The following is a 14,903-nucleotide window of genomic DNA, read 5'->3' on the forward strand; positions in this document are numbered from 1 at the left end:
CCTAGGATCTGAGACAGGTATGAAGTTATATCTGATCCTGGGAACACATCCCTCACCAGCTTCCGAGAAAGGGCTACCAAGATGAAACAAATGACAATAACCCCAAACGGACTCACTGGTGATTAAATAAGGCACACAAAAGCCACCAAGTCCTGGAAGAAAGAGAATCCAGAGATACACAGCAGCAAGACAAACACTCAACACTTCCACACCTTTCACTAATCCCCCACGGAAACCCGAAATGCACAAATACTAGATGCGGGGAGCTGTGGTGAGCTTGCAGCGAGAGCCAGTCCTGGGTTGGTATGTGGGCTCTCTTAGAGCGGAGGGAAGCGACACCATTGCCGGGGAGTCCTGTGGCCGGACACACACAGAGTGGCCAATAACAACACCCGAGTAGGTTTCCAGCTCATCACAGTAAAGTCACCTTTTGAACGCTGGGTGCCTTCCTTCCCACAGGACCCCAACCTTACGTCTAAGGACTGTGCGTTATCAAAAGGACCAAATTCTCTCACTTCCTGGACAGCAGGAGCCAAGCGCGCCTTTTCCTGAAATCCCCTTACTGCCGTCCTGGTTGAAAATCTCCTCTAAGCGGATCAGTTACTATTTCCCTTACGGAACAGATGGGAAACCTGGGTACGGGTGTTAGGAAGAGTGCAACATCCCGCTCAAGCTGGTCAGAATCTACCTCCAAAGAGACAATTTTTAAAAAAAAATATATTTTTATTGATTTCAGAGAGGGAGGGAGAGGGAGAGATAGAAACATTAATGAGAGAGAATCGCCGATTGGCCACCTCGCGCACACCGGGAATCAAACCGTGACCTTCCGGCTCGTAGGTCGATGCTCAACCAGCAGCCCCGCGTCTGGAAGCCAGGACTCAAGGGATCTGTCTTAGCCACGAAGGGATTTCCCCTGATCTTAAGGCACGAAGGCTACCAAAACAAGGCTCCAACCAGTGCCCTTCTGCTCATGAGTAACATCCAAGTGAGGGAGAGGACGGGGTCTTCGTTTTCGTGAGCTCAGTAGGATCTCAGGGGTTTGGCATAGATTGGCTCCAGGATGTGATGAGTTAGAACCAAGAAGAGGGCTCCCAGGAAGACAGCAGTGAGGCAAGCCAGCAGGACGTAGCGACCAATGAAGAAGGCATCCATGACCTGGAGGAAGAAACATCACAAAGGAAGTTACTGTCACCTCAGCGCCCAGCTGTGCTCATCTGAAATCATGGGTGAATGGGCCCAGAGTCTGTTCGTATGTGTGGCTTCCAGTAACATCCTGCCCTGGGTCTCCTCTGTAATTGGTCAAGAAAGAACATTTTCTTAACGCCCTGAGCCGGAAGTGCGAGATAAAGAACGAATGAGGTACAGGACACAAACGGCTCCATTTGGGAGATCTGTAAACACTGTGAAGACCCCGGACAAGTTCTTTATGTTCTGGAATCACATGCTATGGTATCCGAAAGCATTTGTGAGAAGTTTGCTTGGTCTTAGAAAGGCTCATTTTTGTTAACTTTTTATTAGAGAGAATTTTAAACATGCATAAAAATGTGACAGCATAATAAATCCCATGTACCCCAAATCCTAACCCCAAAAATAACCCATTGCCAACTGTGGAGGGTTCATTTTCCAAGTGAAAAGGTGGCTCTTTAAAACTTTCATCTGAAGAGTTCTGAACCCTAACATTCATACCCAGCATTCCCAGGGTTAGGGAGAATGGCCATTTACCTGAGATACTAAAGCACTAAGAGGATAGGAAGATCATGGGCCCCAATCATACAGTTGGCTGCTTGGCAACCAGTCAGACTCGAGGCCCCAAAGCTGTTAGTTTTCGCTGACAAAAACCTATAATTAGTGTTGGCGCTACCCACTGGTCTCCTGTCCGCTGCCAGCGCTCTACTCTCTCCAGATCCAAATGGTGGTGCTTAAGTTTGGGCAGGAAAAAAGAAATTTCATCTACAGACCTAATGGAACAGCTACACAAACCAAGAGACTGGGTGACTTCACAGATTCCAGAAGCTTTGAGAAGCCAGTACCTCGTAGAGAATCCCAAATATTTAAAAGGTGACTGGGGTACACAGAACAACACTGCAAGAACGTCCACACCTTAATTTTTTAAAAATTGGGGATGTGTTAGATTACATGGCAAAGCAGAATTAAGGTTGTAAGTGGAACTAAGCTTGCTAATTAGCTCACCTTAAAATAGACAGGTCAGCCTGGCTGACAGGCGGGCCCAGTGTAATCACAGGGTCCTCAAAAGTACAGGAGGGAGGCCAAGTCGGAGAGGTGTTACCTTCCTGACTCTGAAGAGGGAGCGAAAGACCCCCGGCCAAGGGTGACCCCCCGAAGCCGGAAAGGGCCAAAAAACAGTCTTTCCCAGAACCTGTAGAGAGGGAGTCAGCCCTTCCAACCCCTTGGCGTTACCCCAGTGAGACCGATTTTGAACTTCTGGCTCACTTTTAAGATACACATTTGTGTGAAAGTGTGGTCATTTGTTACAGCAGCCGCGGGACAGTGACAGTACAGGGGCCACCCACCAAGGACCTGTGAAGTCCAAATACTGGTGAGACCCAAAGACACCGCGAAGCAAGGGCTGCTCCGGAGACACCCCCACAGCCAACGCAGAACAGAGGTCAGTCTGATCAAACAGCTTTAACACAACTTGGACCCTGGCTCCAGTATGAACAAGTCTCCCGCGGGCTACATGTTTGCTCGTTGGACACGTTTCCCTTTTTAATTAGCCAATTAGCGGGCCTTGGGTGGAGAAGGCCCAGGCCATGTATTATTGATAGGTATTGAGCCAGGCTGCTGCCGGACCAGTTCTCAGAGCCCGAAAATGAGAACTCCAGTCCGCTGGCCAGGCTGACGAACATCTTCTGCTCAAACCCCGCGCTCCTCTCCCGGGTCTGCAGGTCACATGACAGGACAGAGGGCCTGACTGTGAACAGTGTTTGCTCTGTGCCCTTCTCCCAACATTGGTATCTGCAGCCGCCCAGAAATCAGCAGCCTTCGTCGCGCTCCCCCTGTAAGTCAGGGGAGCCGAGGTGGTAGCGACCCCAGCTCACACACGGTACTCACCCCAGCAGAGTGGTTTGAAACGCTGACCAAAGAACCTAGCACGGATGGAAAGAATTCCTTAAATTGTGTGGTATTATTTCCTGGGAGTTTTCAGAACAATTCTCCCTGCTTTTGCCATGATTAGCCCTACGTAGAGTTGGAAATATGTGCCAATTTTGGTTCAGAATGCTATAATTTTGTGTCCTGTTGTAAAGTGTCGAAATAGTTACTTATGAACTCTCTGTGATGGCCCCTAATAGTCTTGAGTCCCCAACAATGAAAGTTTTGAAGACAGAACTCAGCTTCAATCCTTGCTCTGACTCCTTCTATTTATGTCTGACCTTGGGCCAGTACTTTGACCTCTTACAACCTCAGTGTCCTTATCTATAAAATGGGATAACAACAGTACCTAATTCCTGCTACTTTGGGTCATCCAGAGGTTTAAATGGATCATGCAAACAATGTGCTTATTACAGGACCTTGCACACAGTAATCCCTTAAAAAATGTTAGCTATTATCACCTTCCTGCTTAAGAAGTTACAGTGGAGGTTGAAAGAAGCTGACAGAAGGAATAATGGGACATAAGAAGTCAGTACCATTAAGATGGCAGGGGTCTGAGAGCAGCTGTGCAGGAAGAAGCCAGGGCCCCAACCAGGAATGAACTAGAAGGAGGAGAGTGTCCAGGGATGGGCTATGAGAAAGATGTGAAATCCACTCCGAGAGGTGGTGCGGGCAGGTGCGGTCCCAGGAATGAGGACCAAAGGAACGCCCGAAGGCTGAGCGGTGAGCTCATCTATTGGAACGGCTTCCTCACTACTCTTCTCTATGAAAGGTGTATTCTTCACGTCAGAAATGGAAAACTTCAAACACAAGGAGGCAGAAATTGGGGGCACGGCAGAAGGTTAGGCCGGGGATCCGAGTTTCTGAGCCCGGGCCTCCTGGGAGGGACACTGTGATGCCAGGAGCAGGTCTATTCCTATTCTTACTTCACTTTTCCTCCCCCTGCCCCACAGGAGGAGGTGGGTTCCAGACAGCGCTCATTCATCTGGATGGGGACTCTGAACATGATTCTATTTCTGGGAGAAGGGGCGGGGAAGCTAAACCTCCCCCGAGCTTTCCTCATCCTCGCTTGGACTTTACAAATCTCCTAACACAGCTCAGCCCACCGGACATCAGGGAAAGCCACGGGGCAGGGGTGAGGCCCAGGCCAAGAGGAACAAGAGTTGGAACTTGGGAGGCAAAATAAAAGCGACCGTCTTACCTTCATCTCGACCGCTGGGGCTGGGGTCTCACTGGCGCGGGGGAAGAGCAACAGGACGGCCGTGATGAGCAGAGCGCCGAGGAATACCAAAACCACGGAGAACCTGGGGTCAAAGGGCAAGCGTTACAGCACCGCTTACGGTTTCCTCTCTCGGTCGGCCCGACGGGCTCTTCCCCGGGGCCAGACTTCTATGTTTCGGCCCATTAACAAAGCCTGGGGACCGGCTGTCCACGCCGCCTGTAAATTTAGAAATGGTTTCATCCCGAAGCCCTTCTTCCTTGGCAGAACCAGCTGGACGCATTCCTGCTCATCCCGTCATTCCAGCTTCCAAGAACGGGAATTGCCAGTTTTCCTTTTTGCCTCTGCAGGGTCATAATCACAAAAAACCAAAGTGGCGCCTCCCTCACCCCATGTCCGTCCGTGTTTGTTTTGAGAGCAGAATACTCGAGTAAAGTATGTGACTCGCTGCTGTACCCCCGGCAGTGGCCAGGGAGCACAAAGCTACCGTGTTGTTGTGTCAGCTCACGGCCTCTATCCCGAGGCTGGTGCCTGATGGAGAGCCGGTTGGTCGTTATCAGGGTCCCGGGGCCCAGGCCTAGAGCTTAGGGACTGGACCAAGCATCGGCCACAGGCTGAACAATGAAGAAACTCACACATGCACAACCCCAACGCTTGGTGCTTATGACAGAAGGTGAAAATGTGCCAAGAGTTACAGAGAGGATCTTCTGAATTCTAAATGTGTTATGAGCCCCGGCGATTTTGCTCCTCATTGTTTTACCGTGGATTCCCGGGGGGAGAGGGCGCCTTACCTGGTTGCACCGGAGGCTCTGGACAACACCGCACACAGCAGCAGCGCCAGCACCCAGACCAGAGCTAAGACGAACACGCCGGTGCCCACGCCGAGCACAGTGCCGGCCACCTGTGGGGAGAGGAAGCCTGAGCCCTGCGCTCACCCCAGCCCTGGGCCAGGGCGGGACCAGGTGTCCTCTCAGCCCCCAGCCTGCCCACCTTCTGCGCACTCCTGGGGTACATGAAAGCACTCAGCCAAACACAGAAAGTCCAAACTCACAATATAAAAAGATGTCGATATGCATATGTACATATGTATAAGTAGGAATAAGTCCAACAAAAGATGTACAAGATTTTTATAACAAAACTTACAAAATTTTATTCAAAGATTTTTTTTTTCTCGAAGACCTGAATAGAAAAATAAAACAGACCCGAAGAGAGACATAACCCATGTTCCTATTTGGGATGGTTCAACTTGGATAGATCTTAATTTTCCTTAATCTATCAATTCAAGGCCATTCTCACACACAGAAAAAAAAATCTCAAAATAATACTTTTTTTGTGTGGAACTCGAAAACCAATCCTAAATTCATATGGAAGAGCAAAAGACCAAGAATAGCAACAACAATTTTAAGAACTAGGATGGAAACTTGCCTTTCTTGTTACCAACTGCCACAAGACACATGATAAAACCAAGGTAATTAAAACAGTGTGATGGTGGCACAAAGACACAGGGACCAGCAGAACAAGATAGAGGACCCAGAGCCAGATCCAGGCATTTATGAGAGCTTTGTTCAGGACAGAGCTGGCTTTAGGATTCAGTGGCTTTCTTTCATAGGTGGTGCTGGGACAGATGATTATCCAATCAGAAAATAATAAAATTAGATCTCTACTTTAAATCATGCACAGAAACCAATTTTAAATGGAAAGCAATTCATTATAAAACAGCATATGTTTAAATATACAAATGTTCGGGCTGACTACCCTAGAATACGTAATGAAGTACAGCAGTCAGATGCTTGCACCTAAACTTAGAATCACCATGAGCGGAAAAGTACAGAATGCAGGCTGATGCAGGTGCGTTGGATGGCAGCTCAAATACCACGAGCTGGGCTGCCTTCGGTTATGTGAATTTTCTAGAGTGATGAACAACTCCTGTTAAAGTTCCAAACCGCAAATAAGTATAATTTCCCCCTTGATTTACATTAGAGTTGCATTCCTGGAAATTTTAACTATGTTCCGCTCTGCCAAAAAATACATTATGTTTGTCCAAAAAAATAAAGTTAGATTTAGGCTCCGACGATACATGTGTATCCTGTGGGACACTCCGGAGTTGTACAGGATGCAGGACAGTTCTTCACAGCGAGGGCTGTCTGTGCATCACAGAATATCGAACAGCTCGGGCCCTGCGCTGTAAACCCCCAAAGTCACAATAATCCTCAAATAGGCCCCCATACATTCCAAAATGACCAAGGAGACGTACCACCCCTTTGGAGAACCACTGTTCTGGAAAAACTCATGCACAAAGAGACATGGGCAAGGATGTTAGTTTATCACACCAAAACATCTGGAAAAACCTAAATGTCCATCAGTAAGAATGGATGCAATATTACATACTCACCCTGAACATGAAATGAATAAACTTGATCTATCGGTATTGATAGAAATATATCTCAGAAATAATGTTGAGTGACAAAAGCAAGCTGCAAAATGAAGCCCACAGTATAACAACACTTGTATTTTTAAAATGTACAAAAAACCTAATAGCAATATATATTGTTTATGATATACTATATACTGTAAAAGTATAAAAATATGGGCACGGATAATGCATAACAATTTCAGAAGGAGTGTTTGCCTCTGGGAAGGGAGGGAGGAAGGGGAATGGGGCCAGGAAATAGATCAAAAGGGATCTGAACTAAATCTGTGATGTTTTATTTCTTTAAAATATACAACTTAAGCCGATGTGCCAAAATGTCAATGTTTATTTATCTAGCTGGTAGGGCATAGGTATTTGTTATACTACCCAGTGTAATACTATTTTTGATAATTTTCAACAATTTTTTAATTTTTAAAGCGGTAACTGGAGGCAGGGTGCATATGAGTTGAGATCAGAGAACAGAGATTGGTGACCAGTTGGGATACTATTGCAGTTCTCTAGTTGAGAGATGTTGAGGGCCAGAACTCTGTCTTAGCTGTGGAGATGGAAAGGAGTCTAGGTCTAGGACAAAGGCATCAGAAACGAGGGAAGGTTCTTTTTGCTCAGCAAAAGAAAACATCAACAAAATAAAAAGACAACCCACTGAATGGGAAAAAATATTTGCCAATGACACATCTGATAAGGGGTTGATATCCAAAATTTATAAAGAACTCATGCAACTCAACACCAAAAAAACAAACGAATAATCCAATTAAAAATGGGCAAAGGACCTGCATAGATAATTCTCCAGAGATGATATACAGGTGACCTACAGACATATGAAAAGATGCTCAATATCACTAATCATCAGAGAAACGGAAATTAAAACCACAATGAGATATTGCCTCACACCTGTAAGAATGGCTATCATCACTAAAACAACGGACACCAAGTGTTAGCAAAGATGTGGAGAAAAGGGAGCCCTGGCGCACTGTTGGTGGGAATGAGGATTGGTGCAGACACTATGGAAAACAGTATGAGCCCTAGCCAGTTTGGCTCAGTGGATAGAGCATTGGCCTGCAGAGCAAAGGGTCCCGGGTTTGAATCCGGTCAAGGTCACGTACCTCGGTTGCAGGTTCCTCCCCAGCCAGGAACCTGGTCAGGGCTCGTGCAAGAGGCAACCAATCGATGTGTTTTTCTCATTTGGATGTTTCTCTCTGTCTTTTCCTCTCTCTTTCACTCTCTCTAAAAATCAGTGCAAAAAAATATCCTTTGTGAGGAATAAAAAAAAAAAAAAAGAAAGAAAACAGTACGGAGGTTTCTCAAAAAAGTAAAAATGGAACTGCCTTATGACCCAACGATTCCACTTCTGGGTATATATTGGAAGAAACCTGAAACACTGATTCAAAAATACATGCAGCCCTATGTTCATTGCAGCATTATTTACTATAGGTAAGCTATGGAAACAGCCCAAGTGCCCATCAGTAGATGAGCGGATAAAAAAGTGGTGGTACGTATGTACAATGGAACACTACTCAGCTATAAAAAAGAAGGAAATCTTAACCTTTTGCAACAGCATGGATGAACCTGGAGAGTATTATGCTAAGTGAATAAGTCAGTTAGAGAAAGACAAATACCATAGGACTTCATTTATATGTGGAATCTAAGGAACAAAACAAACAAACACAAAATAGAAACAGACTCACCGATACAAAGAACAGACTGATGGTTGCCAGAGGGGAGAGGAATTGGGTTACTGGCTGAAAAACGTGAAGGGATTGAGAAGTACAGACTGGTACTTACAAAGCATAGGGAATATAGTCAATAATATTGTAATAACTATGTCTGGTGCCAACTGGGTACTGGAAATATCAGGGGGAACAATTTGTAAAGTACCGTATATAACTGCCTAACACTATGCTGTACACCTGAAATTAACACAATAATGTTGAATGTAAATTCTAGAAACATCGATGAGAGAGAAACAGCGATCAGCTGCCTCCTGCACATCTCCTACTGGGGATGTGCCTGCAACCCAGGTACATGCCCTTGACCGGAATCGAACCTGGGACCTTTCAGTCCGCAGGCCGACGCTCTAGCCACTGAGCCAAACCGGTTTCGAAATGTAAATTCTAATTGAAAAAAAGTTTTTAATTAAGAAAAAATAGACGATGCAGGTTTCCTGCTTGGTTGACTGAGCTCTTGGTACTACCCTTAACAAGATACTAGTTAAGTTTAATTTGCTGCTGTTTTGGATATTACACACAAAAACCTGTAAGCCTTGGACCAACTCGAATACTGGGCAAATGGTAATGGAAGCCGATCGTTAGAAATACTGCCCATCAGTCTGCACAAAATCTTAGAAGTTCGTGAGATACTGGGTTCAGTATATGGTCTGGCTTTAAAGTAATGAGATAAATATCCCCAAACTCTTACAAGAATGAAGCTCAACACTTTATAACCAAGCCGTACATTTCCTCACTGAGCATGAATAGGAAGGGCTGGATGGAGCACAGAGGGCTTGCTATTGCGGGGAAGGAGTGAGCATGCAGTCACTTTACCTCGGCAATTCAGTGTGTTCTAATGTGAATAATATATTATTTCCCACACTAGAATAGATACATGATTGAGTAAACGTTGATTTAAAATAGTAAAAACAGCCGAAACCGGTTTGGCTCAGTGGACAGAGCGTCGGCCTGCAGACTGAAAGGTCCCAGGTTCGATTCCGGTCAAGGGCATGTACCTGGGTTGCGGGCATATCCCCAGTAGGAGATGTGCAGGAGGCAGCTGATCGATGTGTCTCTCTCATCAGTGTTTCTAACTCTCTATCTCTCTCCCTTCCTCTCTGTAAAAAATCAATAAAATATAAAAAAAAAAAATAGTAAAAACAACAGTGTTTTCACTTATGTCCGGGGCTTTTTCAAACCTTCTTCGAGGACTGATGGTCTAGCCAACCTGGGTTCCAGGGGAAGTCCATTTACTGAATGTCTGTGGCATTTAAAACAGGTAGATGGGCGATGGAATAAAATAGCCGGTCTAGCCGTGGCCCGTGTGGCTCTATAGGTTGGGGCGTCCTGCCACTCGCGGCCAGGTCAGCGCCCCGCCTCCCGCCCCGCCTCTTCCAGCCTCCTCTGGCCCAGCCTCCTCGGCCCAGCTCCCTAGGCTCCAGCCTCAGCCGTTCTCACCTCCGCCATCCTCTCCGCTGCAGGCGGCCCCACGCCTCACCTCCTCCCTCCCCGGCTTCCCACACCTTGCCGCCCCACTGGTGTCAGCGTTTCTGCTCCTAACGAATCACAAAAGGGCTTTCAGCCAGGCTCAGCCAGATTCGCTAATCAGCGCCCCTCTTTCAACGCCCAGCTTCCCCTCATTTGCCTACGCTCGCCGTGGCTCTAGGCAGCGTGGTGGGCGGGCACGTTGCACCCCGTTACTCCCTCCGATTGGTTGGAGACAGGCCGTTCCTGGGACCCGCCTTAAGCTCGATTGGGTAGAAGCAGTCCAGGCTCCGCGCAAGCCCCACCACGCATTGTCTGTCAATCACACCATCCCCTAGGTAACCTGCGGGCTCATTGGCCAGTCGCGCCTGAGGGCGGGTTGTAAGTCGGGGAAGAGCTTCTTTCCCGCCACCGCTCGCTGTTACTAGGGGAGACTTCACAGTCTTGCGGAGGTGCGCAGGGTCCCCGTAACCCTTTCCTTCAGGTCCAAGTGCGGAGATAGGTACAGCCGTCTGGACATTAGTGCCTGTTTCGGGGTCTGAGGGGCACCTCAGTTCCTGAGCCAGTGGCGCGCCGGTGGGCAAAGCAGACGTGGCCTCAACAGGGAGGACAGGCCCAGTTATTGAGGGTCCTTCATGCTCCCGGAGAGAGCCGAGTACGGCGCGGTCGTTGTGATAGCACCATGTTTTCACGTAGTCTCCCCTCGCCTTATTTTATGTGGCCGTATTCTCCCGTTATTCTTATGATGTAGACTGTGGCGAGGCTCTTTCTCCTCCCGGGACAGCACTGGGAGGGGAGGCCACGGCCCGTGGAGTGAATCTGCCGTGGCCACACCTCCAGGCCTCCGTCCCCGGAGCTGGCACGCGCTTTCAGCCAGCGGCTCTGAATCCAGCTGCGAACTGCATTGAAACTTGCCATGATTTTGTCGCGAGGCTGTAACCTGTTAGACCCAAAGATCCGTAAACCAGGCTAACTAACCGATGGAAGTAGGACAGAGGATGCAGGCTCCATTGCCGAGCCCGGCAGGGAAAACAGAAAGCAAAACAGGACCACATGCGAGAGCTCTAGGATTCGAACCCTCGACCGCACACACCGTTCTGAAATATCATGAAGCAAACGATCCAATCCTGGGACACCACATCTTTTGATTCAGGGCATCAACAATGCTGAATCACAGCTTTATGAGTGAGATTGAAGACGATGGTTGAACGCCACTGAATGTACGTCTCAAATTTATTCTACTTTAAAAAAAAAATATCGTTGAAAGTATTACGTATGTCCCCCCCCCCCCAATATTGACCTCTTCTTGCCTGCCCCCCCACCCCCCACTCCAGGCCTTCACAATAGTCTGTGCCCATGGGTTATGCATATTGATTGATCTCTTTCCACCCACCCACCCACCCTCCCCTGCCTTCCCTCTGAGTATTCTACTTTTCAAAGTTTCATTTACAGTCATATGCACAACCACTGATTTCTGATGTGTTTAACAACTTGACCTTCCGTGGACCAATGAGGAGCTCTGTGGTTAAGAAAGCCATTATTTTGATTAATTCATTTGCTTGGAATTGAGTGTTAACCGTAGCTAAGCACTGGTAGGAACTGTGAGGATTACAAAAGAAATACCATGTGACTCCTGCCTTAATAGATCGTGGTTTGCTAATGAAGCAACTGGAAGATGCTTTAAAGCAAGATATAACAATGGGCCAGACTTATAGTTAATGGCTCCAAATAATAATAAGGCTTCATATTTACAGAGCATTTAGTAGTTTTCAGAGCACTTCTTCACTTGTGTTATTTGGGTGAAATATTGTTTTGGTCAGAGTTAATGTGGCTCTTCCTGGTATAGGTAGAACTAATGCTGTGCCCTGGCATTTGGGTAGGAATGGGAAAGGTGGAACAGAGATGAAGGGAATCCAGGGAGAGACAGTAGTTTGAGCAAGAGGCCGAGACAAGAATGAGCACTGAGTATTTGGGGAAAAATGTGGAAACTGGTCCAAGCCAGAGTGGAGACAGATAATAGAAAATAACATTGTGTGGACCAACCGGTCAGGACCAGTTCTGAGCCCTTCATGTTTTTGGGGAAAGTGTTCAACATTAGAGTGTGGGATAGTTAATAATTTCTAATGATCAAACTGACTTATGTTAAATTATAAATTAAGAATAGGGCATGAGTCCAGCCGGTATGGCTCAGTGGTTGAGCATCGACCTATGAACCAGGTGGTCACGGTTCGATTCCCAGTCAGGGCATATGCTCAGGTTTCAGGCTCGATCCTGGTGTGGGACATGCAGGAGGCAGCCAATCAATGATTCTCTCTCATCATCGATGTTTCTTTCTCTCCCTCTCCCTCTCAGAAATCAATAAAAAATAAAATAATAATTTTTTTTAATATATTTTATTGATTTTTTACAGAGAGGAAGGGAGAGAGATAGAGAGTTAGAAACATCGATGAGAGAGAAACATCGATCAGCTGCCTCCTGCATATCTCCCACTGGGGATGTGCCCGCAACCCAGGTACATGCCCTTGACCGTAATCGAACCCGGGATCCTTCAGTCCGCAGGCCGACGCTCTATCCACAGAGCCAAACCGGTTTCGGCAAATAAAATAATAATTTAAAAAATAGGGCATGAGTGAGGAGGCACTCCAAACTCCTTACAACTTCCTGACTAGATGTAACATTTTGGGTTTTCTCTCCTATAAGAAGGTATCCTCCCCTCAAACCCCACCTTTAACTCACTCCTTAACCAGGAAGAGGTGTTAGTTTTCTGATTAGATAATGCTATCCTACCCTCTCATTTAAATTGAAAGAAGTGCTGTCACCATACCACTCCATCTTTTGCCATCTCTTAATTAAAGTTCACTCTAAAGAAAATTTATTATTTGACTATCCAGTCTTTCTCTTTTTTTTTAAAATATATTTTTTATTGATTTTTTACAGAGAGGAAGGGAGAAGGAGAGAGAGTTAGAAACATCAATTAGAGAGAATCATCGATCAGCTGCCTCCTGCACACTCCCCACTGAGGATGTGCCCGCAACCATGGTACATGCCCTTGACCGGAATCGAACCTGGGACCCTTGAGTCCGCAGGCCAATGCTCTATCCACTGAGCCAAGCCGGTTAGGGCTCCAGTCTTTCTCTTTTAAAAAATTGTCTCCTGTACGCTGTGTTACACGGTGCCTCTCCACATTGCTCCACATCCCTGCCATATATGTATCACTCACAGTGTACTACCTGTTCAGTGCACATAGGTGCCATATAGGTGTACATTTGTTTAATTACAATTTTCTCTTAAACAAATAAAAAAATCCAAGCAACGATAACTATAAACACCACTATCTAATTTCCTCTCTCTCAAATGTGTAAAGTCATTGTTGTGCTGTCTGGTAGAGAGGTAGGGTAACAAAAATGAGGTTATTGCCCTAGCCTGCTTGGCTCAGTGGATAGAGCGTCAGCCTGTGGACTGAAGGGTCCCAGGTTCGATTTCGGCCAAGGGCACATGCCTGGGTTGCGGGCTCTATCCCCAGTAGGGGGTGTGCAGGAGGCAGCTGATCAATGATTCTCTCTCATCATTGATGTTTCTATCTCTCTCTCCTTCTCCCTTCCTCTCTGAAATCAATAAAGAAATATATTAAAAAAATGAGGTTATTAGGGTAATGGAGTACAAGAAATGATTGCAGAGAAGATAAAGTTTTCTTGTTCATTTCATGGTTGTCATAACTTTTTCTGACAGGGAGCCCTGAATTTTTGGTATACATTTTCTTATGTGATTATTTTCACATTTCTACAGGTACATTCTGAAAATGTTCCTAAAACTTAGTAATTGTTGGTATTTAGCTGAGACTCAAAAGCTGCCATTATTCTGCTAAATTGGGAAACTGAGTAAACAGAAATCCTCTCTCCCTCCCGCCCCCAGTCATATTGTCAGTAGTTACTGATTTTCCAGGTCACCCAGAATTACCACCATGATTTTCTAGATTATAATATTCACCTTATGCTATAGAACAGGGGTCAGCAAACTATGGTGTGTGGGCCCAATCTGGCCTGCCATCTATTTTATGTATGCCCTGCAAGCCAAGAATGATGTTTACATATTTAAATGGTTGGGGAAAAAGAAAAATAGGAAATTACATGAAATTCAAATCTCGGTGTCCATAAGTCAAGTTTTCCTGACGCACCAGCATGCTTGTTCATTAGCATGTTGTCTATGGCCGCTTTCACTTTACAACAGCAGAGTGGAGCGGGTAGTAAAGAGACTGTAGGGCACATATGACTACAATACTTATTATTGGGTCTTTAGGAAAAAGTTCTGATCCTTGCTATCTTAGAGTTTGCTAGTGAATCAGACCCGATGGAATGTTGGAACTGAAACAGACTTTGGAAATCACGCAGTGTTAATTTTTTAAAAATCTCACATCAATAGAGACAATATCAGTGTGATTGATAAAAATCTCACATTCTTGCCTAAAATCACATCGTCAGTAGTAGTAGACCCCTGGTTCTGTTGACTCAAGGTTTCTTTCATATATGTTGTGTCTTCCTTGGGGTGAGAGAGGTTTGGAAGCAAAGAGAGTCATCAAACATTGTCCTGATTTTGACCTGATGCCTCATCCAGATGAATACACTGCATGGCAACCAATTGATGGATACTTGGACTTTCATGATTTCGGCCAATATGAGTTGTCTTCTATTTTCCATTTTTCACGTTTCTCAAAAGGTGTGTGGCCATCATGAAAAACTTTCTTACTTTTATTCACCTTCTCTCTTTTACCAAATCTGTCTCCTTCAGCAAAGGAATTCAGAGGTGATTTTCTGTTCCGGTTTAAGGTTCCTAAGGGAAGTGAGGATGGTTAGGCATAGGATGCAGATTTCACTCTGGAGTCCAGGGATGGGCCATGTGTGTGGAGAGGGGAGAGGGAGTGTCCACAAACCCACTGGTGAGTTCAGTGTATGTA

General features: G+C 46.0%; 2 protein-coding genes across 4 annotated transcripts in view; one reads left to right on the plus strand and one right to left on the minus strand.

The window, feature by feature from the left end:
• Positions 1–287: 287 nt before the first annotated feature.
• Positions 288–10,013, minus strand: TMEM218 (transmembrane protein 218). 2 transcript variants are annotated; one of them, XM_059675943.1, is made up of 5 exons: positions 9,926–9,966; positions 8,305–8,403; positions 5,122–5,231; positions 4,313–4,415; positions 288–1,155 (listed from the first exon to the last, which is right to left on the minus strand). In XM_059675943.1, exons 2-5 carry the CDS (start codon positions 8,317–8,319, stop codon positions 1,021–1,023), a joined length of 363 nt encoding a protein of 120 aa, XP_059531926.1. In that variant the 5' UTR covers positions 8,320–8,403; positions 9,926–9,966; the 3' UTR covers positions 288–1,020. The 2 variants fall into 2 exon arrangements, with proteins under 2 accessions (XP_059531926.1, XP_059531928.1); XM_059675945.1 differs by lacking the exon at positions 8,305–8,403 and having other exon boundaries at positions 289–1,155; positions 9,926–10,013.
• A 420-nt stretch (positions 10,014–10,433) lies between these two features.
• The window catches only part of PKNOX2 (PBX/knotted 1 homeobox 2), a 280,359-nt gene continuing 275,889 nt past the window's right edge, over positions 10,434–14,903 (plus strand). Inside the window, exon 1 of one of the 2 annotated variants that reach the window (XM_059675981.1) lies at positions 10,434–11,172. The gene's annotated coding sequence lies outside the window, so the exon portion shown is untranslated. The remainder of the gene's footprint in view (positions 11,173–14,903) is intronic. The other variant, XM_059675979.1, reaches the window with a different exon arrangement.

This window comes from Myotis daubentonii, chromosome 19 (genome assembly GCF_963259705.1).
Source record: "Myotis daubentonii chromosome 19, mMyoDau2.1, whole genome shotgun sequence".
NCBI lineage: Eukaryota > Metazoa > Chordata > Mammalia > Chiroptera > Vespertilionidae > Myotis > Myotis daubentonii.

Bases quoted from the DNA above. Each gene is read 5' to 3' on its own strand.
- TMEM218 (XM_059675943.1), bottom strand. The intron at 4,416-5,121 runs GTAAGGCGCCCT...CTTTGACCCCAG, and splicing joins AGAGCCTCCGGTGCAACCAG to GTTCTCCGTGGTTTTGGTAT. The intron at 1,156-4,312 runs GTAAGACGGTCG...TTCTTCCTCCAG, and splicing joins CCCCAGCGGTCGAGATGAAG to GTCATGGATGCCTTCTTCAT.